At 32.9% G+C, this 24,959-nt stretch overlaps 1 protein-coding gene across 1 annotated transcript in view; it reads left to right on the forward strand.

The window, feature by feature from the left end:
- Positions 1–24,959, forward strand: part of LRP1B (LDL receptor related protein 1B) — a 1,793,989-nt gene that overhangs the window by 1,434,540 nt on the left and 334,490 nt on the right. Inside the window, exons 42-43 of the mRNA XM_033112843.1 lie at positions 19,045–19,234; positions 22,870–23,074. Coding sequence (XP_032968734.1) covers positions 19,045–19,234; positions 22,870–23,074 — 395 coding nt within the window. The remainder of the gene's footprint in view (positions 1–19,044; positions 19,235–22,869; positions 23,075–24,959) is intronic.

Below are 24,959 nucleotides of genomic sequence, written 5' to 3' on the forward strand. Positions count from 1 at the left end.
AAAATCCCATTTATTTTTACAACTTACCTAGAGCAGTTAAGGAACTGCTGGTTATTAATGCCATCTTATAAACAAGAAACGCTAAGATACCTTCCTGGTCACTCAATCAAGAAATAACCCGGATTGGGTTAAGATTAGTTTTCAGTCTTTGCTTCAGACTTTGACAGCCCTAGGTTCACATTGTTTTCAGCACCATAGGTTTTTAGCCATTTTATTCCTTTTTATATCCATCTTTGCTTTAATTTGATTAATTTGTTTCCTGCAAAAAAAAAATATACGGGTGTATTATACATGTGTGTGTTTGTGTGTGTGTGTGTGTGTGTGTATGTACATATATATAATGCACCCACATATCTTTTATATATATATCCATATATCCATGTACATGTACATAGATGTATGTACTGTGTTTCCCCAAAAATGAGACCTACCTGGATCATCAGCTCTAATGCATCTTTTGGAGCAAAAATTAATATAAGACCCGATATTTATATTATATTATATTATAAGACCCAGTCTTATATTGTATTAAAATAAGACTGGGTCTTATATTAATTTTTGCTCCAAAAGATGCATTAGAGCTGATGGTCCAGGTAGGTATCATTTTCAGGGAAACACACTATATATATATTTGTATATATATACTCATATATTTAATATATATATACACTATCAGATTCTAAACCATTATCAATAAAAGTTGTCAAACTGCAAAAACAATCTATACCCGCAATTATATAAAGTACTCTGTTTTCAGACACTTGAAGAAGTAGAGGAATGAGAGGTCATATATCTGCAATTGATCTTTTATGTCATTTCCCATGAGAATAACTATTAGATGTCTTTGGGTAACCCTTTTACAAACAGAAAATAATAATTTCCTTCCCCACATCACCATATCTTTCTAGATGTTCATTTTCTTAAGATTTTTAAGCATCATCCCTCAATTCTAACTCAAAATTATAAGAGTATTATTTCATCCATGTTGAGGGTACTATTTTCTCTCCACCTCACACCCTTCCTGCTCCAACCCTTTCCTCCGCACTCCTTACCTCAAGCTCATCAACAAGGAAACACATTTTTACAAACTTTTTTTTTTTTTTGAAAAATAACTGCTTTGGGAAGTAGAAGGGTTTCTTTTATATGTATTCCCTAAGTTCTTTTGTCCTGAACATGAGGAGGTTTTCTGTTCTTTTTAGTTTTCTCTTTTATTTTTCTAACTTGTTCTGACATTGCACAAACAAACACTTTTCCTTGTTTCTTCTGCAAGGCACATCTTTGTTTCTTATTTTCTCAGCTCTTACTGCCTAATGGAAAGATAAAAGACTGAATTTTTCAGTTGTATCAATTTCCTGTCACATAATTATTTATTTTCTCACTCAAAAAGCCTTGACATTTTCATATATCTTCCATTTTCTATGTATTCAAAGAAAAAAAACATCCATTTAAAAAGTGTTTATTTTTGCAATTTGTACCATCTCCTTTCCAAAATGATTAGCCTTTGAGATAGATATATTGACTTGAGTATATCCTACTGACACACTGATTTTTGTTTCCTTAGTAGCTGTATTTATAACTAGATTGGTTTCTAAGTACCTTGCTCCTAACTTACTAAAAGTCTCCCTAAGTTCCTATTTTGCCGTTATCTTCTTTTACATGAAATGCAGGTATCTGTGTTCTGTTCTTCAAAATAATGTCCAACTGGAGATACTCACAGTTTGTCTTTGTGTTCTGTGAGTTTGAGATACGAAAGGCAAGACTTGGGCAGTCCGACCAAGTGAACAGGGCAGTAAACAAGCTAACACTTGAGTCCTTATGGTAAATAACATAAACTCTTAAAATAGTACCGATGCATGGTAAATGCTTAATAAATTAGGTATCTTACAAGCTTATATTTTGTAAGCTTTGTGAATCCTAAGTCTCCCCATTATTAACCTGTGAGCTAGGTTAGAGTTAGCACCGCTGTAGCCCCAATACATACTTTATAAATTTTAACTATCATGGCTATTTGAATGTGATAGATAGAAGGTAGTACTGCTGCTTCCTTCAATTTTCACAGAGTGATTTAATAGGACAAATGGCATTCAAGACTTATAATCATTGAACAATGAAATCTAAGAAACGGACATAATATACATGAACTAGTAGTATAAATGGAGGATAGAATTGTTGACTTTCATCAACTATTGATGAAAATATGTGGGTTCCTAAAAATTTAATGTAGCGTGTTAAAACAATTTTCTGTCAGCAAATTGTTAAAATAATTGTCATTTAACACGTAAAAAAATTGGCATCAATGTTATTTTTTAATAATTTAGATCTGAATCATTTACAAATTAAATGTCTGAAAAATCAGCATATGTATTTTGAAACCACATCAAATCAATTTTTAAATGCGCTATAATGATAAATCTTTAGGTTTCAGTTTGGGTAGTCCCAGGTATTGATTCCTTCAATGAATGTATAACAGGGAAACAGAATTTGGGGATAAAAGAATGATTTTTAAGGAACGAAGACTGCCACATTAACAACTGTAGATTGAACAAAGAGAGTATTTAAATTGACACTGTTGGAGCATAAAGCCTTTTATGATAGAATATAAAATTAGGTCTGTTGTGAGCTACTTGTATATTCTAAGGTCTATTTCACTCACATTATTTTTTTAGGTTTCACATATTTGTTTTTGTTCCTGCAAAGTCTGAGAGGAGTTGGGTGATTCCCCAGGGTAGACCTCCTGCTTGAGTTGACTCAATACAGTGTGCTTCTCATTGTCTCTACCATATCAAGTGGCTTCCAAGATCATCACGGCAGGGCAAGAGACAGCACAGAGAACTTATCCTTCCTGTTTCTGTTTTAGCTGAGAAATGATACAAATCTCTTCCATTTATCACCTCTTTGCCAGAATGAACCACATTAATGCAGCTAACTAAGTCACAAGCAGTTCAGGAACAAAGATGTTCCACGTGCATCAAGTGGTCACATTAGTATATGCAATAAAAATCGAAAATTGGTGAATGTAGCCTAAGATATGATAAAAAAAAATATAAAGACTAACACATTCTTAAACAGTTCTGCCCTAAACTGTTGTCTTATATTGTTTTTCTCCAAAATGGTTTATGTTTTAAATAAATCAGTATGTCTGGATATGAGAGCATATTACCGACTTTTGAATGTATAAAGGGAAAAAAATGCCCCGAGGAAATGGTATTATTAATACCTTCATCATTTAATTTTGTGATGAGTGAAAAGAAGCTTAAAATCAGACATCTCCTCTATCGAATTGCTCTACGCTTAATTTAAAAATTAATTTTTGAGCATGTCATTTGAAAACTCAACAAACATGAGACACGATTACTACCTATCATCATTAGGTTCTAGAAATGCAAAAAAAATGACTAACACAATATAGAGCCTATTTCTGTGTTCTAGGTAGTCAGCCTCTGAAAGATAGTGACTGTGCAGATAACTAAGGGAATTTTGAGGAGATTGCAACACGATTGGGGAAATAGATATAAACATAATTATGGTGCAGTTTAATAAATATGAAAGTGGAAGTATAGATAAAGTACGATTGTACATGAAATGAGAATGGGTGAGAGAAGAGCTTACTATGAAAAAGGTATCTTGAGAGGTGTTTTTCTGAGGGCATTTTTATCAAAGTAAGTGGAATTCCAGTGATTGGAGGATTAGGAAAAGGATATCACAATATTTATTTTACTTTGATAGCTAAGAGAAAAGCTTTATGCAAAGAAACATATTTGTAGTAGGTACCCATAACCCAGACATGCTGGGTTTCCCATACACAGCGTCAGGCCCTTGGGTTCCAACTTCCTTGAGGCCATATTCCCAGGAAGGTTTCCAGTCAATAAACCTGAATAAAAAGTGGGTATGTTATGGGAGATTCTATAGACAGTTGCTAAAAGAGGGTTTAATTGAATACCCCACAGCAAATTCTCAATTACATCTCAATGTAATCCTCCCTCAATTTCTCTCTCCAAGGCTTTTTTTTTTCTTCCTTCTATCTCATAGCACTGAACAATCTATATTTTCCTAAGCAATTCAGCTCTCAGACCTGGTCTTATTCTCAGCAAAGAAAAACAAAAAGCTTGAGGTGCAGACAGTCTATTCATGTTCCTTTTGAAATCTCTCCAACTCTGGTTTATCTAGTTATTTAAATATAATAAATAGTTTTCTTTTGAGGGGTGAATAATGCTGTACTACTCAGAAGAAAAAAATTACTCCATATACTTAACAAGCTATCTTAAATCTCTTAAATTTTCTTCTGAAGATGGGGTTAGAGAGAAGGACATAGTTTAGATGGAAAGAAAACAAAGCCTGAGAGTAGTTAAAATGAACAGATTTTCACAGGTAATATACTATTACAATAGGGAAAAGGGTCCAACATGAACTGAACTCAACCTCAGTTTATACAGAGGTGACTGGGCGATTTAAAGGGAAAATGAAGGAATGAGTGTGTTGAGTAGGGCCTCAGTTGAGAATAGGAAGTAAAAAGTTACAGCGTTGGTCAATCAGGCCAGCTGTGTCTGCTAGCTGGCAATTATCAAAGTTAGGATTCTGTCCTCCCACAGGGACTGGGAGACAAAAGTCCCTATCTTTCCTGATAATTACATATCAAAGGACTGGCTTTCAGGTCATGAAGAAAGACACTCTTGAGTTGTAGGAGATACATATGCATACATCTCAAAGGGAAAGAGAAAGAATCCACAGTTTGTAAGGTCTTTTTAAGAAAGGGTGGTCAGGGGCCTAAGAGCAAGTTTGTGCTGGAACAAATAGTAATTCTTTTAGCAGCTTTGAGCTTTGTCATACAAGCATTTGCAGGGGTCCAGGGACATCCCAGGGATGCTGCCTTGAGTTGTTACAAAAAGGTTAATGTTTAAGATTTTACTGTGGAGTGTGGAGAGGTAGATAAAATCATTTGTGTTGAGAGCTTGTGGTTTTATAGACCAAGGTGGAGGCCTAGTAAAGAGCATTCAGAGTAGCTTGGATGTGAAACAATCCTTTGTGAGGTGGCATCATGATGGTACTTATAGTTGGAGTCATGAGCTAGTTTATATTCACCAAGAGCCTTGGGGAACACTCATAAAGGAGTATAGGTGGAGGGAATAGTAAGAGATGTAGGTGGAAAAACTGTTTATAAGCATAGAACCTAAGTAAAAAGAGGAATATAGGACAGAATTAAAAAAAAAAAAATGAGACACTGTGAAGAGTAGAATATAAATCACCAAGACATGCTTGAGATGTGTCAGGAAGAGCAAAACAGTAAGCTAAAGCTGTACTAGTTGAATTTGGTCCATGATTCTGTCCCTTCCTCCAATAATCTTTTATTTCATAAAGAGAATACAAAAGGTACATTGAGAAATTATGCAGCATTAGGGGAATTACGATTGGAAGTCTAGAAAGGCCTAACAGTTGAGGCTAGTACTAAGGACATCATTAAAATGGTTGATCATGTTTTCCATTTTTTGGCAGGTCAGCTATCATAGTCTGAGTATTGCAATTAATTGTATGAAGAAAAGCAGATTTGGGGCTCAAACTTTGAAGTGGAAACAAATACAAAGTTCAGTTATAGTGAACATTCTGACAAAGCAGATCTGTGATGGGAGAGGATGAGAAAAAAGTTCCAACCTAGAAGTGGTATTGTTGATGTATGACTCTTGTTGAGAAGCAAACATAAAAACAATTGAGAAATGCTGAGGGTAAATAAATAAAAGGTCTGAAAAATAAATTTAAGATCACTAAGAAAGATGAGGGTGGAGATAAAGGAAGGAAATAGAGATTTTCAAAGCTTGGTCAGAGATAAATGTAGACATCATTGCTGGTGAGAAATAAAAAATAAAAAAAAACAGAATACATACACTCAAATGATTAGCATTAGAGAGTAGGTGGAAACTTGAAGATATTTTCATTGAATGGATAGGTAACTGAGGTAAATGTAGGAAAGTACATGTACCTCCCTGAATTTTTATACTTAAAAATCTATATCATGCAATTCGACACCTAATTAATAGCATGTTAGTGAAAACAGAAGGAGTTTTTTTCTAGTAGATTCTAGGGTACTTGTTTTTGTTATCTCCTTCTTTATAGGTCTGGGAATGCAGTAAGTGCTCCATAAAGTATTCTCCTTACTATAATTGCTTGTGTTTGGGATATTTGTAGGGGATATTCTGTCATTTTGCTTTAAACATTAGGTAAGTGTGTTTACATTTATACACCTTCTATTCCATTTAAACATTTTAAAAGTCAATTTTATTTAAACCATATTTCAATGGAGAATATCTTATAACTTGAGCCTTTATTTTTATCTCTTGATATTTTTCATTGGCAGGCCAAATGGCTTTTGCTTGAATTATGGTATTTTAATATTGTGTGCACATATCACATATAGTATTTTATGTAATAAGTTTATTATATTTATGGAGCAAATATAAAATTCTGAATATATTACATGGTTTTTAAAAGATGAGAAAATAATCTTTACTTAAATAAAATTCAATTATCTTTTCATATTGAGTTGAATGACAACACACTCTGTAATTTCTTAGAGATCAAATGTTTCTATCTCTTGAGTTCCTATCTATTTCCAGTACTAATTTTTATTCTTTTTCTTTGCAAAACTTGGCCATAGAGAATCAAGTGGTTTTTTTTGATCCCCATCATCTGAAATAGCCATTTTCTAGTTTTCTGCTTGATTAACTGCATATCTTAAAAAACAGAAACAAACAACAAACAAGCATTTTTATTCACATCTTTACTTCCTTCCCTATGGCTCTCTATCCTTGTTTTTTTTTCACATTATATGATGAAAATGTGATATTTTATAATATTTTATTTTTCTAATAGTCCCATCACATTTCCGCCTAAAAGAACATGAAATATTTACATTATTATCCTACAAGTAATACTAAGACTCAAAGATACAGAAGGTGGTTCAAATGGCTGAGCTTATACCAAGGGATAAATAACTGAAGCCTAACTTCTTGTAATAAAGAATTATATTTATAAATGTAGATTGTGTCCTCTTAGAGTTCAGAAACCCATTCCTCTAATAGCTATTATTTCTAGTAGACTACTTGTGCAAAAACAGGGATGATAATTTTTCCAATGGAACATCAACATTGTAAAGCATAATTGGCTATAGCCTTGTATAGAGCAAAACAATAAAATAGTAATACTACTGAAATACAGTAAGCCCTTTGTAGTAGACACAGTTTTAAACACCTTACGTATGTTAACTCATATAAACATTCCAAATGCCTTATGAATTTAGTATTATTATTATTCCTACATTACAGACAAAAAAAAAGAAAATACAGAAAATTTCAATGAATTGTCCATGCTCATATAGCTGGTAAAGTGTTAGTGCAGGGATTCAAAATCATTATCTGAATCAAGAGTCTGTGCTCTTAATTATTAACCTATGTGCTTCTCTGATATTTTATGTCTTAGGCATATACGAACATAAATACAAAGACCCTGCTTTCAGTGGATTAATGCAGTAGAAATTCATGTTGGTTTATTCCACAGATAATTTTGGTTGCTTGTTCTGTGCCTGTATCTTTGTTCGCTGTGTAGGATACAACTGAGAACAAGACAGTAATGTTCCCTGCTCTCCTTCTAGTGGGGTGACAGACAAAGAGAGCACAAATAGTGAACAACATTCCAGGATTATGAAGGAAAGAAACAAAGGACAAATAAAATAATATATGAGCAAGTAGACGGCATTGAATTTGATGGGAGTAGATCAGTCAGAAACCCAAATAGTGTTCCAATTACAGGGTGAAGTCAAGGAGTTTTCATGAAAAAGGGGAGGGAAATAATTACCTGAAGAAATGAATTTCTGTTTGGTAATTAGCTAAGTTATTCTTTAGTTATACATGACTGTTTATGAATTCTAAAAAATACATCCATAATTATCAGTCCTTATAGTCAAGATGTCTGCTTTCCTATTAGACAGTTATCTGGAAGACAATGCTGCTCTGACCCAGCCCGAAAGGTATCTTGCCTGTCAAACATTCTAAAGGCTCAGGAGCAAAACATGCAAGGCTTTTCCTCTGGGATGGTGGCTCCGACTCCATTTGAAATAGCTCTTTTTATATTATTTTTCTCGATCTGAATCAGGAGCAAACAAAGTGATGTAGGGAAAAAAACTATCAGTAATGCTAGACAAGATATCTGAAGTAAGAAGGGAAGAGTTGAAAGCAGGAAAGAAAAAAAGGAAGAAGAGAAACAGGAGGACGAGGAAGATGAGGAAAAAAAGATGAAGGGGAAGTTGGAGGAGGAAGAGAAGTAATGCATATATTAATGGCTGGATAAAAGCTGTGCTACTGGTGAAGAAATCAATATTGTAGGTTATTTTGACTGAACTCAATTTAGAAGGTCCCTGTCCATTCTGAGATGGGACTTATAAAAGCCATAGAAACTACACGTATGTGTTAGTCCAATTTTTACACACCACATTTATTTTTTAACTAAACATGCACAATTGAAAAATGTACAGGAAATATTTTTTTCTTGAAGTAACTAACTTATCACCAGGGGATAGCTTATAAACTGGATGTAATGCTGCATTTTTTTAAGAACCCATGCAATACTTGTGCTGTTTTTAGATTTCCAAAGCCTTTATTTCTGTGCCTCTCTCAGGACTGTTTTGAAGTAGTTTCTCATCTTTTCTTCTGCATTAAAAAAACAAAACAAAACAAAACAAAACAAAAAACACTTTTTATGACACATTAAAACAATAGAATGCAATAATACATAATAAAACATTAATCATTAATAACTTAATAAGTTATCCTTTCAAGAGTTATTATTTACCAAAAAAAAAAAGTATTTAAACAAAGAACAAGTGGAGATGACCTTAAACTAAGGGAAACCCTATCTAATAATGTACCTTGACAAACTTCAAAGCACACCTGGGTCTTAGTTTGGACCAGAAATTCCCAATTTCTCTCGTATCATATTAAGAATGCATCATCTATTCTATTTATACGTGAATTGCTTTTAAGAATGTTTTATTTTACACTGTATGAATTGATTGAGGAAAATGATAGGTGTAAGCCAGCCACCTGGAAATGGGAAGAAATACCTCTTTCTCAAGAATGACTTTGGCCTGAAGATTTACTGAATGTTGTATCTCACAGAGGCACTAATGGTGGGTTTCATATCACTTTCTAATTGTATTTCTCAAAGAAATGCTGTACATATTAGGACCCCTAGCCTTTCCCTGGAGAATGAAGGATGATGTACCTGAGGGTTTTAAAACCTTGGAATTCATGTTTTTCCTGGCAGCCCTTCTTATACCTTTGGTACTTTAATCTTGGTTGAGTCAGTGTTTTCTCTCATTACTCATGAAGGAATGGCACAACTATAATTACTATATGCTCATTTATTTCATTGCTTATATTTCTTTGCTTCCATTAGTGGTGACAGCTGATGGAGATATTTGTTGAGACATGTCTGACGCCATGTAATTTTCAGCTGAGTCTGGGGTTCAGGCTACAACTCAGATTTTTAACATTTTTAGATCTGTAAAAAATAGAAAACACAGTGAGATTAAATAAAAAATTAAAAACGAATAAACTGTCAGTTAAAAGCCTCAACTGTTTCAATCTGCTTCAATACTTTCTTAGGGAAAATTGTTCCTCTGTTTGGAGAAAATTAAGTAAATCGGCCTGTTTTGTTATGCAATGTGAAGCAAAAAGTCTGTTCTAACATGGAAATATTTGAATGGGTTGTTAGAAGGGTGAGGGCTTGAAGTTAACTGATCCACATTCATGACAGGTACCTTTATTTCAATACTTGAGGCAGTAGAAAAGTCAAATCCAGGTCTCAAGAGTGAAGCCGCTTTATAGATATATTTATTCACGGGAACCTACATCATCAGTAGCTACTTGGATTGGAATTCTTTTTCCCTTACATATCTAATAAGTTATTTATGCTACATAATAAAACTATTGATTTTGTTTTATTTATTCATTGCCTGTCATCTTACTGAATTCTTAACAGTTTTCAGTAGATTCTCAATGTTTTCCAGGTGTTCAGTCACAAAAAAATATTGTTTCCTGTAAAATGGCTTCTTGTTTAAATTTTTAGACAATAATGTGGAGTTTTAATTTGTTTAATTTGCCATACATTAGACTGGTGAAAAAAAATGTTGACCTCTTGAACAGTTTCAGGACTTAAGGACAAAGATTCAGGGCAAAGTGTACAGGTGAAAGCTATTGCTGGTTTAGATGTAATTAGGGTTGACACTCCAGATATTTGGCAGCCTGTACTGAACCATCCCCAGTCTGAATGGATTTTGTAATGTTCAGATCAGACCCTGGTCTGTACCCTCTACTGGTACATATTAGTCCTAGATATGTGATTTGTTAATGGCCTTAAATAACCTGAGGAAATAAAAATGAAAACCTGTATCTGAAAGGTAATTTTAGGTAATCATTTTATTTTATTTATTAATGTGAAAAACAATGATGCTAAGTCTGCAAGCCAGAGGAATGGTAGTCTACTTTCAAATCTAATTGCAATACATTCACAAGTTGATTAGGGAGAAAAGGGAAAATCATCCATGCAGCTGACCATTTGTAAAGAATTTTGGGAATGTAGAATTACCAAATTAGTCAATAGAATTTAGCAGGTATTTTAATTTCCTACAATATCTCTACTGACTGATAATTAAATCATATCCAAATACCTTAAAATGCCTTTAAATACTATGTGAGAGAGTTGCAGACAAAGTCTCTTTTGAACCTAACAATAATCCTGTGGCTAGACTCATAATAGAAATATCAGTATTTATCAAATTAGAACCTAAATTTTCCCCAAAGTTTTCACATTATTTTATACATTTCTTTCAAGACAGCTCCAGGTTTACTTTAATAATTTGTATACAACTCATGCATTTAAAGTGCATAGTTCAGTGGTTTTTAGTTTATTCAGAGTTGTGTAGCCATCAGCACCATCAATTTGAGAATATTTTCATGTTTTATTTTTTATGCTATGTTTTTTATTAATTTTTAAAACATTTATCTAATTAGTTTTTGTTTATAATAGCTAATGTTTTGCAGTTCTTATGTGTTTTTTTTAGTCTTTTAATTTTATTTTTGTTAATTAAAGTTTATTGGGGTGACAATGGTTAGTAAAGTTACATAGATTTCAAGCGTACAAAACTATAATACATCATCTAATGTCACATTGTGTGTTCACCACCCAGAGTCAGTTCTCCTTCCATCACCATGTATTGGATCCCCTTTACCCTCATCTACCACCCCCTTTCCCCCATACCCTCTGGTAACCACTAAACTATTTTCCGTGTCTATGAGTTTTTGTTTCTTTATTTGTTTGTCTTGTTCCTTTGTTGCTTTCAGTTTTATATCCCACATATCAGTGAAATCATATGGTTCTCAACTGTTTTCTGTCTGATTTATTTTGCTTAGTATAATAATCTCAAAATCCATCCATATTGTTACAAATGGCACTATTTCATCTTTTCTTATGGCAGAATAGTATTTCATTGTGGATATATACCATATCTTCTTCATCCAATCATCTATGGAAAGACACTTTGGTTGTTTCCATGTGTTGGCCACCATAAATAAAGCTGCAGTGAACATCAGAGCACACATATCTTTACGGGTAAATGTTTTCAGATTTATTTTGGTAAATACCCAGGAGAGTGATTGCTGGGTCATATGGTAATTCTATTCTTAAATTTTTGAGGAACCTCCTCACTGCCTTCCATAGCAGCTGCACCAATCTGCATTCCCACCCACAGTATAATTAGGGTTCCTTTTTCTCTATAGCCTCTCCAACATTTGTTATTATTTATCTTGTTGATGATACCCATTCTAACTGGTGTGAGGTAATATGTCATTCTGGTTTTTATTTGCATTTTTCTGATGACTAGTGATGTTGAGTATCTTTTCATATGTCTATTGATCATCTGTATGTCTTCTTTGGAGAAATCTTTCTTCAGGTCCTCTGCCCATTTTTACATTGGATTGTTTGTTATTTTTATTGTTGAGTTGTGTAAGTTCCTAAATCTCTCAAGACAAAAAGTAGATTAACAGTTGCCTGTGTTTAGATAGTATGGGGAGAAATAAGAAGCGACTGCAAATTGGTATGGGTATTTTTCATGGTGTGGGAGAATATTTGAAAATATTTTCATTATTCCCCCACCCCCAAAAAAGTCCCCATACCAATTTGAAATTGCTTCTTATTTTCTCCCATACTCTCTAAACATAGGCAACTGTTAATCTACTTTTCGTCTTGAAAAAATTTGCCTAGTCTGAACATTTCATGTAAAGGAAATTACAGAATAAGGGGTCTTATCTGATGGGTTTCTTTCACTTAGTATAATAGTTTCAAGGTTCATCTATGTTTTAGCCTATTATCAGTAGTGCATTTTTTTATTGCTGAATAATATTCCATTATATAGATGTACCACCTTTTATTCATCCATTCATCATCGGTTGCCATTTGGACTGTTTTATTTTTTGGCTGTAGTGAATAAAACTGCAATGAACATGTGTGTACCTGTGGATATATGTTTTCATTTCTCTTGGGTATAGACCTACCAGTGGAATTACTAGGTCACATGGCAATTAGATGTGTAACATTCTGAAAAAGTGCCAGAATGTTTTCGAAAGCATCTGTACCATTTTGCATTCCCACTAACAATGTATGATGGTGCCAGTTTCTCTACATCTTTGTCAAAACGTATTATACTTTTTGATTACACTCATCATATTGGATGTAAAGGAGGATTTTGATTTTCATTTCTCTGATAGCTAATAATATTGAGCATTTTTCATAATTCTTATCAACCAATTGTATACCTTCACTGAAGAAACATCTAATCAGATATTTTGCCTATTTTTCCATTGGGTTAGCTGTTACTTTATTGTTCAGTTGTAAGAGTTCTTTATATATTCTAGGTATCAGTCCATTGCCACAAAATAATTTGGAAATGTTTCCTCCCATGACTGTGGGTTAGTGTTTCACTTTCTGGATGGTGTCTTTTAAAGCACAATGTTTGTTTTAATTTCTATGAATTTAACTTACCCATTTTTTTCTTTTGTCATTTGTGCTTTTGGTGTCATATCAAAGAAGGCAGTGTCTAAACCAGTGTATGAAGATTTACTCCTATATTTTATTCTAAGAGTTTTATAGTTTACCTTCTATATTTAGGTATAAAATACATTGTGTGTGTGTGTGTGTGTGTGTGTGTGTGTGTGTGTGCTATGAGGAAAAATTCCAGCATTATTCTTTAGCATGTAGATGTATAGTCGTTGCAAACCATTTGCTGAAAAGATTATTTTCCCAAAAGAATTTTTCTTATACTATTGTCAAAAATCAATTTATCCTAAACATAAGGGTTTATTTCTGGACTATTACTTCTGTTCCATTGATCTATCCTTATGATAGCACTACACAGTCTTGATTACTATAATTTTGTTCTAAGTAGAAAATCAAGAAGTGTGAGTCATCTAAAATTTCTTTTTTCAATATTGTTTTGGTCATTTTCAGTCCCTTGCATTACCATATCATTTTAAGATCATTTTGTCAATTTTTGAAGAAACAAAAAATAAAAACCAGCTGAGATTTTGATAGTGACTACATCGAATATATATTTCTATTTGGAAACTATTGTTATGTTAACAATATTAAGTCTTCTAATTCATGAACATGGATTGTTTTTCCATTTGTAAGTCCTTCATTTTTAAAATGATGTTTTATGGTTTTCAGTGTATTGTTTTAAGATGACAATTATTTTGCTAAAATTATTTCTAATTTTGTTTTCCTGTCTTGTACTTTCTATATTTTAAATTCTATTATAAATGAAATTAGAATGGTCTTCTGAATCTTATTTTTGAATTGTTCATTGCTACTATGTAGAAATATATTGAATAAAATAATTTTGTCTGTTGCTCTGTACTCTGAAACCTGGTACAGGTTTTATAATTCTAATAGATTTCTAGTGAATTACTTAAGATTATATATATACATATATATAAATATATAAATATATATGTATATTTTATTATATGTGTGTGTATACATATATATATATCATCTGCAAATAGAGATGGTTTTATTTATTTCCCAATCTCTGGATGATTTTTTTCCCTCCAATTACTCTGTCTGATCTTCAATACTGAATAGAAGGGCAAGTAAACAAGTGAACTAGACAATCCTTGTCTTGTTCCTGGTCTTACAAGAAAAGCTCTCATTTATTCACTACTAAATGCGAGGTCAGACAAATAAGTTTGCGAACTCATCCGAGAAAATGTGTTACTTACTTCATTGCTGAATATCACTACCGTCGCCTTCCAAGTACTCCCCTTGGGAAGCTATGCACTAATACCAGCACCTAGTCCACCCTTCAAAGCAATTTTGGAACTCTTTTTCTGGAATGTCCATCAGAGCTGCCGTCGTAATATCCTTGATGTCCTGCATGTCATCAAAATGTCTTCCTTTCAATATTTCCTTTATCTTTGGGTAAAGAAAGAAGTCATTGGGGGCCAGATCAGGTTAGTATGGAGGGTGTTCCAATGCAGTTTTTTGTTTACTGGCTAAAAACTCCCTCACAGACAGTGTTGCATATTGTTGTGATGCAACAGTCCTAAATTGTTTATGAATAGTTCATGTGACCTAACTTTTTCACGCAGCTTTTTCATAACTTCCAAAATAGTAAACTTGGTTAACTCTCCAGTTAGTACAGATTCCTAATGAATAATCCCTCTGATACCAAAAAAGTTTAGCAACATCTGCAACAAGTTCACAAACTTAATTGTCATACCTCATATCATAGAAGCCTTGTGTTTTTCATAGATTCATTTTATCAGTTTGGAGTTATTACCTTGTATTCCAAATTTGTTAATGTTTTGATGATGAAAGTATATTGGATTTTATCAAATAAACCTGTAACTCAACCATGTAAAGTATAGCCTCATTACAATGAGTGAGACTGAACACCAGAAGAGCTGTAGATTAGCTAACCCCTGGAAGGAAGGGAAGAAGGAAGGAAGGAAGGAAGGAAGGAAGGAAGGAAGGAAGGAAGGAAGGAAGGAAGGAAAAGAAAGGAAGGAAGGGAGGGAGGGAGGGAGGAAGGAAAAAAAGGAAGAACATTATTAGAGGGATTTTAGGGAAGGGGAGAGTTTAGGCAAAATTTAAGTACTGTTGTGTTAGGCTTAATATACAGCCATGTATATTCTGTGTAGAGTTCAACATCAGGTCTAGATTGTGAACTGGACCCAGAATCCTGTTTCCATGGGGACTATAAAGTTAAAATTAAGATATATGTGGAATGTGGGGTCCAGAAATTTCTTTTTCTAAACTCTGTACCAATCTTCAAACACCAAACTTTCTGATATACCGTGGCTTTAGAAAAGAAGCCGGTGAATAAGACATTACTACACTTTCAAGAAGGGTGGCGATTATGATGCATTATAGTTGTAGTATGTTCTTGCGATAAATGTTATTTCCTGTTAACTTTGCAATAGGATTTATCTGTGACTGTTATTCCAGCTGGATGAATGTCAATGTGCTGTACATGTGGCTGCCTCCTTCCCTTTACTGCCTTTCTCATTTTCTAAGTTCTTACCCTGCCTTATAACATGGTACAGGCAGGAAGGCGGTACTGTCCTTTCTTCAGTGGTGATGAGATGAAGGTGTGTTTGCTGTGAAGTCCTCTGAGTGACTGTCAGAGTAGTGGTAGGTTTCACTGTGCCAGGCTACTAGGATCATTTCTTCTACTCGTTGCTGTGGAAACCAGAGTCCAGAAAATGAGGTTTAGTCATAGTTCTGAGTTATTTGCCTGCCTTGTATTTATTGATGAGCTGACCTCCTCTTTTTTATTTCTATAAAATCCCATCAGGACCGCATCCATGCTAAGCCAAACCCAATTACCTGACCAAGTGGAGTTGAGAGGGAAGGGGATCTTTTATTTGAATACATATATGTAAATATTGAATATATATATATATATATATATATATATATATATATATATATATACATATATATATATATATATGTGTGTGTGTGTGTAATATATACATATTGAATACACACACACACACACACACACACACACATATATATATGTAATCAAAATTTGCTAGGGTGGAAAGTATAGAGCTGCTGAATTAGCACTGTTATAGGTATTTTCTTAATTATGCCTATTCTATATCCTTGAGTTCCAAGAATGTCTAACTCTGTATTGATTATTCAGTATTTCAGGACTGGTTGACTGGATAGATAGGCATTTTACTTTAATTTTCAAACTACATGATTATCTGGCTGGACCAGTAATTCAAAGTTCTTATGCTACCTGTTCAACTGATTCAGAAACTTTAATGTTCACACGCACGTGTACACACACATACACACAAACACTCACACTCATACTCACACACATACACATGCCACATGACCCCACATGTATTAAATCATCATAATCATATACATAAATATCTTATGTTTTCTCAACTAAGTTATTTTTCATCAATCATTTTAAAATTTGATCTAGGTCTTTAATTGGCTATTCGTTCATGACAGATACAATTTTATAGGGAATGAAGTATCTTTTTGAGAAATAAATACATTTCTGAAATATTTTAAAATGTAGCACCAGATTATGATTAAGTATACTGTCAGGTTATCATCTATTACAAAAATAAAATATCTGATACCTAGACAGTGAAATGTATTATGTACTCTAGTAAACCTGGAACTATATCAACCACACAAAAAAAGCAATGGCTTCATGTCAACAGTTATACCAACTAGTTTCTTCCTGATTTGTACGGAAAAGTGGCCATGAAGAATATCTGTCAAAGTCAGCTGAAAGGGAAGAAGAGTGACGATGGATTAATGATTCTGATTTGCGTGGATTTTTTTTCAAAGCTATGTCATTTCTCATTCTATCTGTGAATTATGAAGGAGTATAATGCTGCTCATATTACTAATAAAGTTCATTTCTGAAATGATTTGATGGTGCAAAAAGATACCATGGAATGGATGATTTATTAATTAATGACTGAAACACCTTTGACCATTATCAACCTCTTCACCTCAAATCAGAACACCATATGATTCATACAGAAACAGATTAACAGGGTTTATTATTATTGTGTTTTATGAATTTTCTTCCATCATCTTTGACCTAGGTTTCCAGACTAATCACCCACATTAATTTCTTGTAAATTGTTTTGTTGGCTGTGTGAAAGGAAGCACTCATGGTAAATTACTGGTTATACAATTCACCCAGAGTCAGACAATTTGAAACTAATGAATCATCTGTTTGGTTCCAGGTTGTGTAGATTGAGAATAGTGATAGGTGCTATAAACCCGTCTTTAAATAGTGGTACTAAATTATATTGGCTTTTGGAAGGAGATTAATCTGCATTAAAAAAGCTTGCTTTAAAACTATCAGTGCTGTGACCTGATTTTAGTTTCCTTCTTAGGAAGAGTGGAACAATAAAACAAACTTCACTAAGTAGATTTACACATAAAGTAATATATGCAAAACAATTAACACGATTTCTAGCAGAAAGACAGTGCTCAAGCAAAGGTGGCTATTAATTTTTTATTAGTGGATTTTTCTCTTGTGTGTAGATAAAAAAGACAAGTGACAAAAATTTAAGCACATTAAATATACCTAGTTCTAATGGATTTGATATTGTTTTTCATTCCTACTAAATCCTATTGACCACCAAACTAAATATCCATTTTAAAGGTGAAAATAACCCTTTTCATCTACCTATTTTCAGAAAAGATGAATAATTCCTGTCATATTCCTTGAAAGAAAAACAATATTAAGATTCTGCCTATTAAAATGTTAATTTATTAGTAGAACTTCAAAGCTATTCATATTTTTTCTTAAAGATGATAAGAGTAACAACTGAGGAAAACTGACAATATGAAAGAAAAACTATAATAATTTGTTCATACTTTTAAAAATGTACTCAAATACCTCTATGAAAAATAAAACTGCTACCCTATGTTATCCTAGAGATTGGGGACATAATTTTAAGAAATAATTACTCTTGTTTTTCACATTGTCACTTTTATGTATTAGAATCTGTGTACTATCATGTGTCTTTTTCTAAAACGTTTAAAGCATGCCTTAGTTGACAATTAATTTTTCTTTTTCTTTTTTTTTTTGTTTTGTATGACATTTGAATGGAATCAAAGAGAACTTCCTGCCTTAATTTATGAAAACATTCTCTACTACTGTTCGATAGTTGCAAGTGTGCAGTTGGCATTTGGCTTTTTGATATTATTGTAGTTTGTTGTTGTTTGTTTGTTTTTATTGGGGAATATTGGGGAACAGTCTGTTTCTCCAGGGCTCATCAGCTCCAAGTCGTTGTCTTTCAATCTAGTTGTGGAAGGCGCAGCTCAGGTCCAAGTCCAGTCGCCATTTTCAATCTTTAGTTGCAAGGGGCGCAGCCCACCATCCCATGGGAGGAAATTGAACCAGCAACCTTGTTGTTGAGAGTTCGTGCTCTAACCAACTGAGCCATCGGGACACCCGTATTGTAGTTTTTTCATATGTTTGCTTCTCCTTGAGCTCTCCAGATATAATATTAAGAGAAAACTCATTATGATTGTACCTAAATGATATCTCTGACATATGATATTCAAAAATATCTCTAAATTGTTGCACACTGGATACTTTTTAAAAACTAATTATTAAGATATGAAAATAAAAGAGAGTCACTGTTTTCCTAAATAAAAGCCAATTATTTAATTCATTGTTTTTAATGAGGAGATTCACTCTTTAATGATAGTTTTTTGCAAAAGCTGTTCCCTTGAGCAGTTCACAGCTGAGTTTGACTGTGTATAATCAGCTAGCAATTATAGGCCTCACAATTACTATATTTCTATTTTGAAGACTTTGTAAAGTCAGTAATAAAATAACAAAGAGGTACACATATATATTTTAAATGATTTTTTTCTGTCCAGGAGACAAGTATTTGTAGACAAAAGTGTAAATGTATTCTTTGTTTTCCCCATCAGATGTGGGCTCAGTCGAAGGACTTGCTTATCACAGAGCTTGGGATACACTGTACTGGACCAGCTCCACTACATCTTCCATCACTAGACACACTGTGGACCAGACTCGGCCTGGAGCGTTTGACAGGGAAGCTGTCATAACCATGTCAGAGGATGACCATCCACATGTTCTAGCCCTGGATGAATGCCAAAAGTAAAAGAAAAAACAGTTCATTTTTATTTCTTCATTAGAATCGTAGGTCAAAGACTGTCAAAGTTATGTTAATTTTAAAGTGAATTAACAAAAAAAATAATGGTTTCCTTCAAAGTTCTTTTCACAGTTCATAAGACTATTTTTATAAAAAGACTTGTAAATATGAATAATTAAAATCTTGACTCTTTAAAGGCCAGGTATGACCTCTATGATCCAGTAAAAGCAAATTTAAATAATGAAAGGGAAAATGGAGACAGTACTGTACTGGAAAGATGTATAAATAAGACATGGGGCATAGATGATTGAAATGATCAATTTGTAAAAAAAAAATAAAAAACAGACTATAAACATGTTTGGAAAATTAAAAGGCGTTTCTGTAATTTGATTTAGTAATTTTAACAACTGGAGAACTCTCCAATTAAAATACAGAGAAAACAAAACCACAAATCTTCGTGTACAGCTATATTTTCAACATTAGATACTTGACAACAGTTTAAGTAGTCCACATCTGTTTTATGATATATTGTGTAGGCATTTATAATAATACTTGTGAAGAATTCACAGCAAGAGAAAATGCGTAGGCTATAGTATAGAATGAGTAAAAAATAAAACAAATTAGAAAAAAGTCATGTCTTTTTGCTATAACATAAAGAAAGCAATTTTATGAAAACTGAAGAACAAAGCTTAGGTTAAGAAGAAAAGAAAAGAAAAAATATATATATATATATATATATATGTTGCTTTCATATATATATATATATATATATATATATATATATATATATTCAATTGCTTTCTATATATATATATATACCATGTTTCTCTGAAAATAAGACCTAACCAGACCATCAGCTCTAATGTGTCTTTTGGAGCAAAAACTAATATAAGACCCAGTGTTATATTATATTATATTATATTATATTATATTATATTATACTATATCATATGACCCAGTCTTATAGTAAAATAAGACCGGCTTTTATATTAGTTTTTTGCTCCAGAAAACACATTAGAGCTGATTGTCCATCTAGGTCTTATTTTCGGGGGAACATTGTATTTCTCTCTCTCCTCTCTCTCTCTTTCTCTCTCTCTCTCTCTGTATGTATATATATATATATATATATATATATATATATTCTTAATATATGTATATATGTAGTTCCAGTCTCCTACCATATAGTAAGAATATTTGTTAACTACTACAAAATCGTTTTATCCTTAAATGGAAAAAGTAAACAAAAATTAGACCAATCTGCCTTCCATTGAGCACAAGTAGAAGAGCTCTTTTTAGGTGTGAAGAAAAACGTAAGTCTAAAAAACAATGAGTGATAAACGTAGACCATAACCATTTGAGAGAAGAAAGGACTACATAAATTACTGAGTATGAAAATAACAAAATCGGGAGACTCTTACACAGGAAGAAATGTGACTGCACTTAATTCACTCAATTGAATATCTTCATTTTATAAATGAAGACTCTGAAGTTTGAGAGATGAAGGTTGAGAGAAGGTAGTGTCCTCCTTACACCTCTGGAGACTTAGTTCAGATGGACACAAGCCTTCAGATACCTGGGCAGAGCTACTTCTGCTCATACCGATGTCCGATCACTCTACAGCTAGTACTTACATCAGCTACATTGATCCTGATGGTTTACCTGAAGAATCTTAGGACAATCAAAAAATGTTGCATAGGTGATCAAAGCAATTTATAAAATTATTTTGAAAGAAACATGAGGGTGATCACCGATGATATTATATATGAATAGTTTTCATCGATAACAACTTTATCCTATAATTAGTTATTACAGAGGCTAAAATCACACTTTCATTGCATATGGTGAAATTTAAATTAGAATTAAACACCCCAAAATATTTTGATTGGAAAATTATATGTAATTAAAATTTAGAATATGGAAAATAATTTTATCATTGTACATTCCAATGAAACCTTCAGCTCATTTTTGTATGTTAGTGGATTAATGGAAATTTTAAAATAAAATCTTAAATTCTAGATGAAAGTTAGACTACTTGAGATCAAAACTTGACTCAGTTACTGTAACTTTCATTACTCGAGTTCTATGCCTATGTTTGCTCATCTATGAAATGAAAGGTGAAATTAAAGGAACATTAATACCCCAGGAATTCAATCTTTCTAAAGCCAACCATCTAGGGAAAGATTGCAAATAAACTATTTGTATTTAATACCTCATATATGCATAACTTTTTAAATGTTTTAACTAAATTTTCATTTTAAATGTTATATGGATAAAACTACAGCATAATTTAAGAAAGTAGAATCAAATTATTTTGCAAATCTACTGATTTATAGGACAATATATTTTTGACACTCACTTAGAATATTTTATATTCTATAGAATAGATTAAAATGCTATGAACTAGTTTAACAAAGAGCATAGATGACCAAGATCTCCTCAATTAGTGGAGGTTATTTTTTTTAGATTAGAAAGTAGAAAGATTTTTGTTGTAAACTTCAATATTGACCAGTACAAAGTTTTTGCCTAATACTCAAAAAACACATGGGGTCATTATTCTGTCTATAATCCTGCAGTGTCTTTAAATGATTATATGTAGAAATGATATATGCAGTCTTGCTGTAAATATGAATTATTTCAAATAGTTTGTCTTTGTTGGAATTTATTAAGCATATTTTTTTTCAAATATCTAAAGCAGCCATCCAGTAAGCCTCCCTCCCTCCCTTTTTTCCTCCCTCCCTCCGTCCCTTCTTCCCTCCTTTCTTCCTTCCTCTCTTCCATCCTAACTGGCAGCATCTGATCTTCAAATCAATTCTTAAGGACAGTCCTACAGATAAAAGAGGAGAAAGATGAGCTGTTTCAGTAAAAATAGGGCTTGGCGATTGAAACCCTGCAACTTTTCCATTCTTCCAGTGACTTCTAAAGGCTTCCATGAAATTCTAGGGCTTCCTCAAGGAATAGTTTGAAAAACACTGATTTAAAGCATTCTATGTAATCTGTAAGTGACAAATATTATGCTTAAAAATTTGAGAGTAACCCCTGAAATTCTGGAAACAACATTGTAATTTATAGAGAAATTGCACTGACAAAGACAGACGTGAAAAAAATGGTATTAAAGAAATGTAGGAGTCTAGTAATTGTATTTCTCTAAAACATTACAAAGGAAAATATAGACTTTAAAAAGCAAACTTCGAAGGAGGAGATTTTTGATTTTCACCAGCTGAAGAAAAGAAATATATAGTTAGTGTTTAACAACCATGTCCAAAATGATCATACTTCTGAAGCATGCTATTAATAAATTAGAGTATATTTGCAAGGCATAGAAAATTTAAGATAACTATTTTGTACCTGATTATAATAAGTCTTCATTAGACATCAAACAGACTCAATTTAATTTAATTACTCTTTGAAAGAATATCAAGGATAATTGTTTTTCAGAAGTAGTTTCCAGGCTTCATTTAAGAAACCGGGGGAAAAAAATATACATTCAAATATAATACACATGTCACCTCTTATTATCTAGACTTTCTTAAGGATCATGAAATATGAGACAAATACTTTTTTTTTTTAATAACTTGACATCGTGTTTCTACTAGTGTTTTTCACAGTTAATGAAAATTTTAACTTATTTTCATTTAATTAGTTTAATGTTTTGGACCAACTGGAATGAACAACATCCAAGTATCATGAGATCTACACTGACTGGGAAAAATGCTCAAGTGGTGGTCAGTACAGACATTCTCACTCCAAATGGACTCACCATTGACCACCGTGCAGAGAAGCTGTATTTTTCAGATGGCAGCCTAGGAAAAATTGAGAGGTGTGAATATGATGGATCCCAGAGACATGTAAGTTAATTGAGAATTTCTTGATTATAAATTTAAACATGATACATTTGAAAACTATATGCTTTATACTTGCCTAAAATATGCATATCAAGGGATTTCAAAATAGCTAATTGTTTAAAACAATCCGGTTGAATAATATATGCAGTGAAACTGAAAACTGTGAATAATATTTTGAAAACTTTCTTCAAGTATATTTGCTACCATAGAGACAGTTTGGCTCTTAAGAACTTTATTCTGGAGAAACAATAACTGATTCTTTAGTAGTTATTAATTGAACTGGAATTGTTAGAGTGATTTGCATAAGCTTCCGTGTTATTTATAATCTTTTTGAAATGTGAAATGAAGTTGGTGAATTGCACTAAAGGGGGAAGAAAAACATTAGAAAAGAATGAAATGATCTGTTTGGGTCCTCAAAGCAACCTAAGCTTTGAAGAGAGAAGAATGGGATTCCTTTCACATTCAGGCCCATTCTCTATCTCCTTTCTCTGGGTTGCAAAGGAAATGCTAGTGGGAGAGTATGCTAACTCTGAAGAACCCTTACAGCAGATATTTACAGTCTATAGAATGGTAAAATCCCAGTGCCTTGCCCTTATCCTTTAAGGACAGCATTGCTTAGCAACTGGGAAAAATCAGGGTCAGAAGAGTGAGACCTGGGTGGTTACACCACTGGAGAAATCTTTACCCACACATCCCCACCCCAGTGCATGCATGAAGGACAAAATGATACTGAGTCTTCTCATTCCTCTACTGAATTTCTTGAAGGGTCAGGTGGTAATATTTGATGCTTCATGTGGACCGTACTGCCTCTGTCACAAGTGCACTGCCTTATAGTGCTAAAGTACATACAGAGAATATGCACATGAATAGGTGTGGCAGTATTTCAGGAAAACTTTATATATAGAAACAGGCAACTAACAAACAGGCCATAGTTTGCTAACGCCTAATCTGCATCATTAACACAGTTTAATTCAATTGAATATAAACCTATACATATATAAATATATTTATGTAGATATATAATATATATTTATACATATGTATTATATTGTATTACATAGGGAGATTGATATTTATCCTATTATATATATATATGTATATGTATATATATATGTGTGTGTATTCGTGTGTGTTTGTGTATGTGCATGCATAGAAAATAGATGTGTGTGTGTGTGTGTGTGTGTGTGTGTGTGTGTTTCTTGAGGAAGGAAGAAGCACATTGATTTACATTCTAGTACAGGCACCTCAACATCGTGACTAGTATTGATAGAGAACAGTTGAAGGCCTAATGAACTTTGAAATACAGGCGAAGACCTGATGAATTCACTTTGTGCTAAAAGCAATAACTCGGATACAGTACCTCTATGCTTAAATTCTTGGTCTGTCTTTTTCAATTAAAGGTCATGTGACTGTAGGCAAATTATTTAGTCTTTATAAATTTTAGTTTTCCAATACGCAAATTTCCTACCTAACTTTCAGGGTTATTATAGGGATATAGTGCAAAAGTATGTGCCTTAGACTACAGTAAGGAAATGCTAAATGTGGATAATGCTTTTGAAAAGACAATCAGGTAAATCATTATCCTGGATGTGGTATTATTTTCCTGTACGTCCTGACATAAGTAATGCTTTTATAACTCCTCATAACAACCCTATGTCACTTCAACTTATTTTTTATGTACCTGCTTTTCTTTTCTCCCTTAATCAATTCTTATATATGGCAATTATAGCTACTCTAGGTGGTCCAGCAATCAGATATCTTTAACATAATTTAAAGAATTTATTGTATTCTTAAAATTTATTGAGGTGACAGTGGTCAACAAATCTACATAGGTTTCAAGCGTACAATTCTGTAATACATTATCTATATATTGCATTATATGTTTACC

This window comes from Rhinolophus ferrumequinum, chromosome 8, assembly GCF_004115265.2.
Source record: "Rhinolophus ferrumequinum isolate MPI-CBG mRhiFer1 chromosome 8, mRhiFer1_v1.p, whole genome shotgun sequence".
NCBI lineage: Eukaryota > Metazoa > Chordata > Mammalia > Chiroptera > Rhinolophidae > Rhinolophus > Rhinolophus ferrumequinum.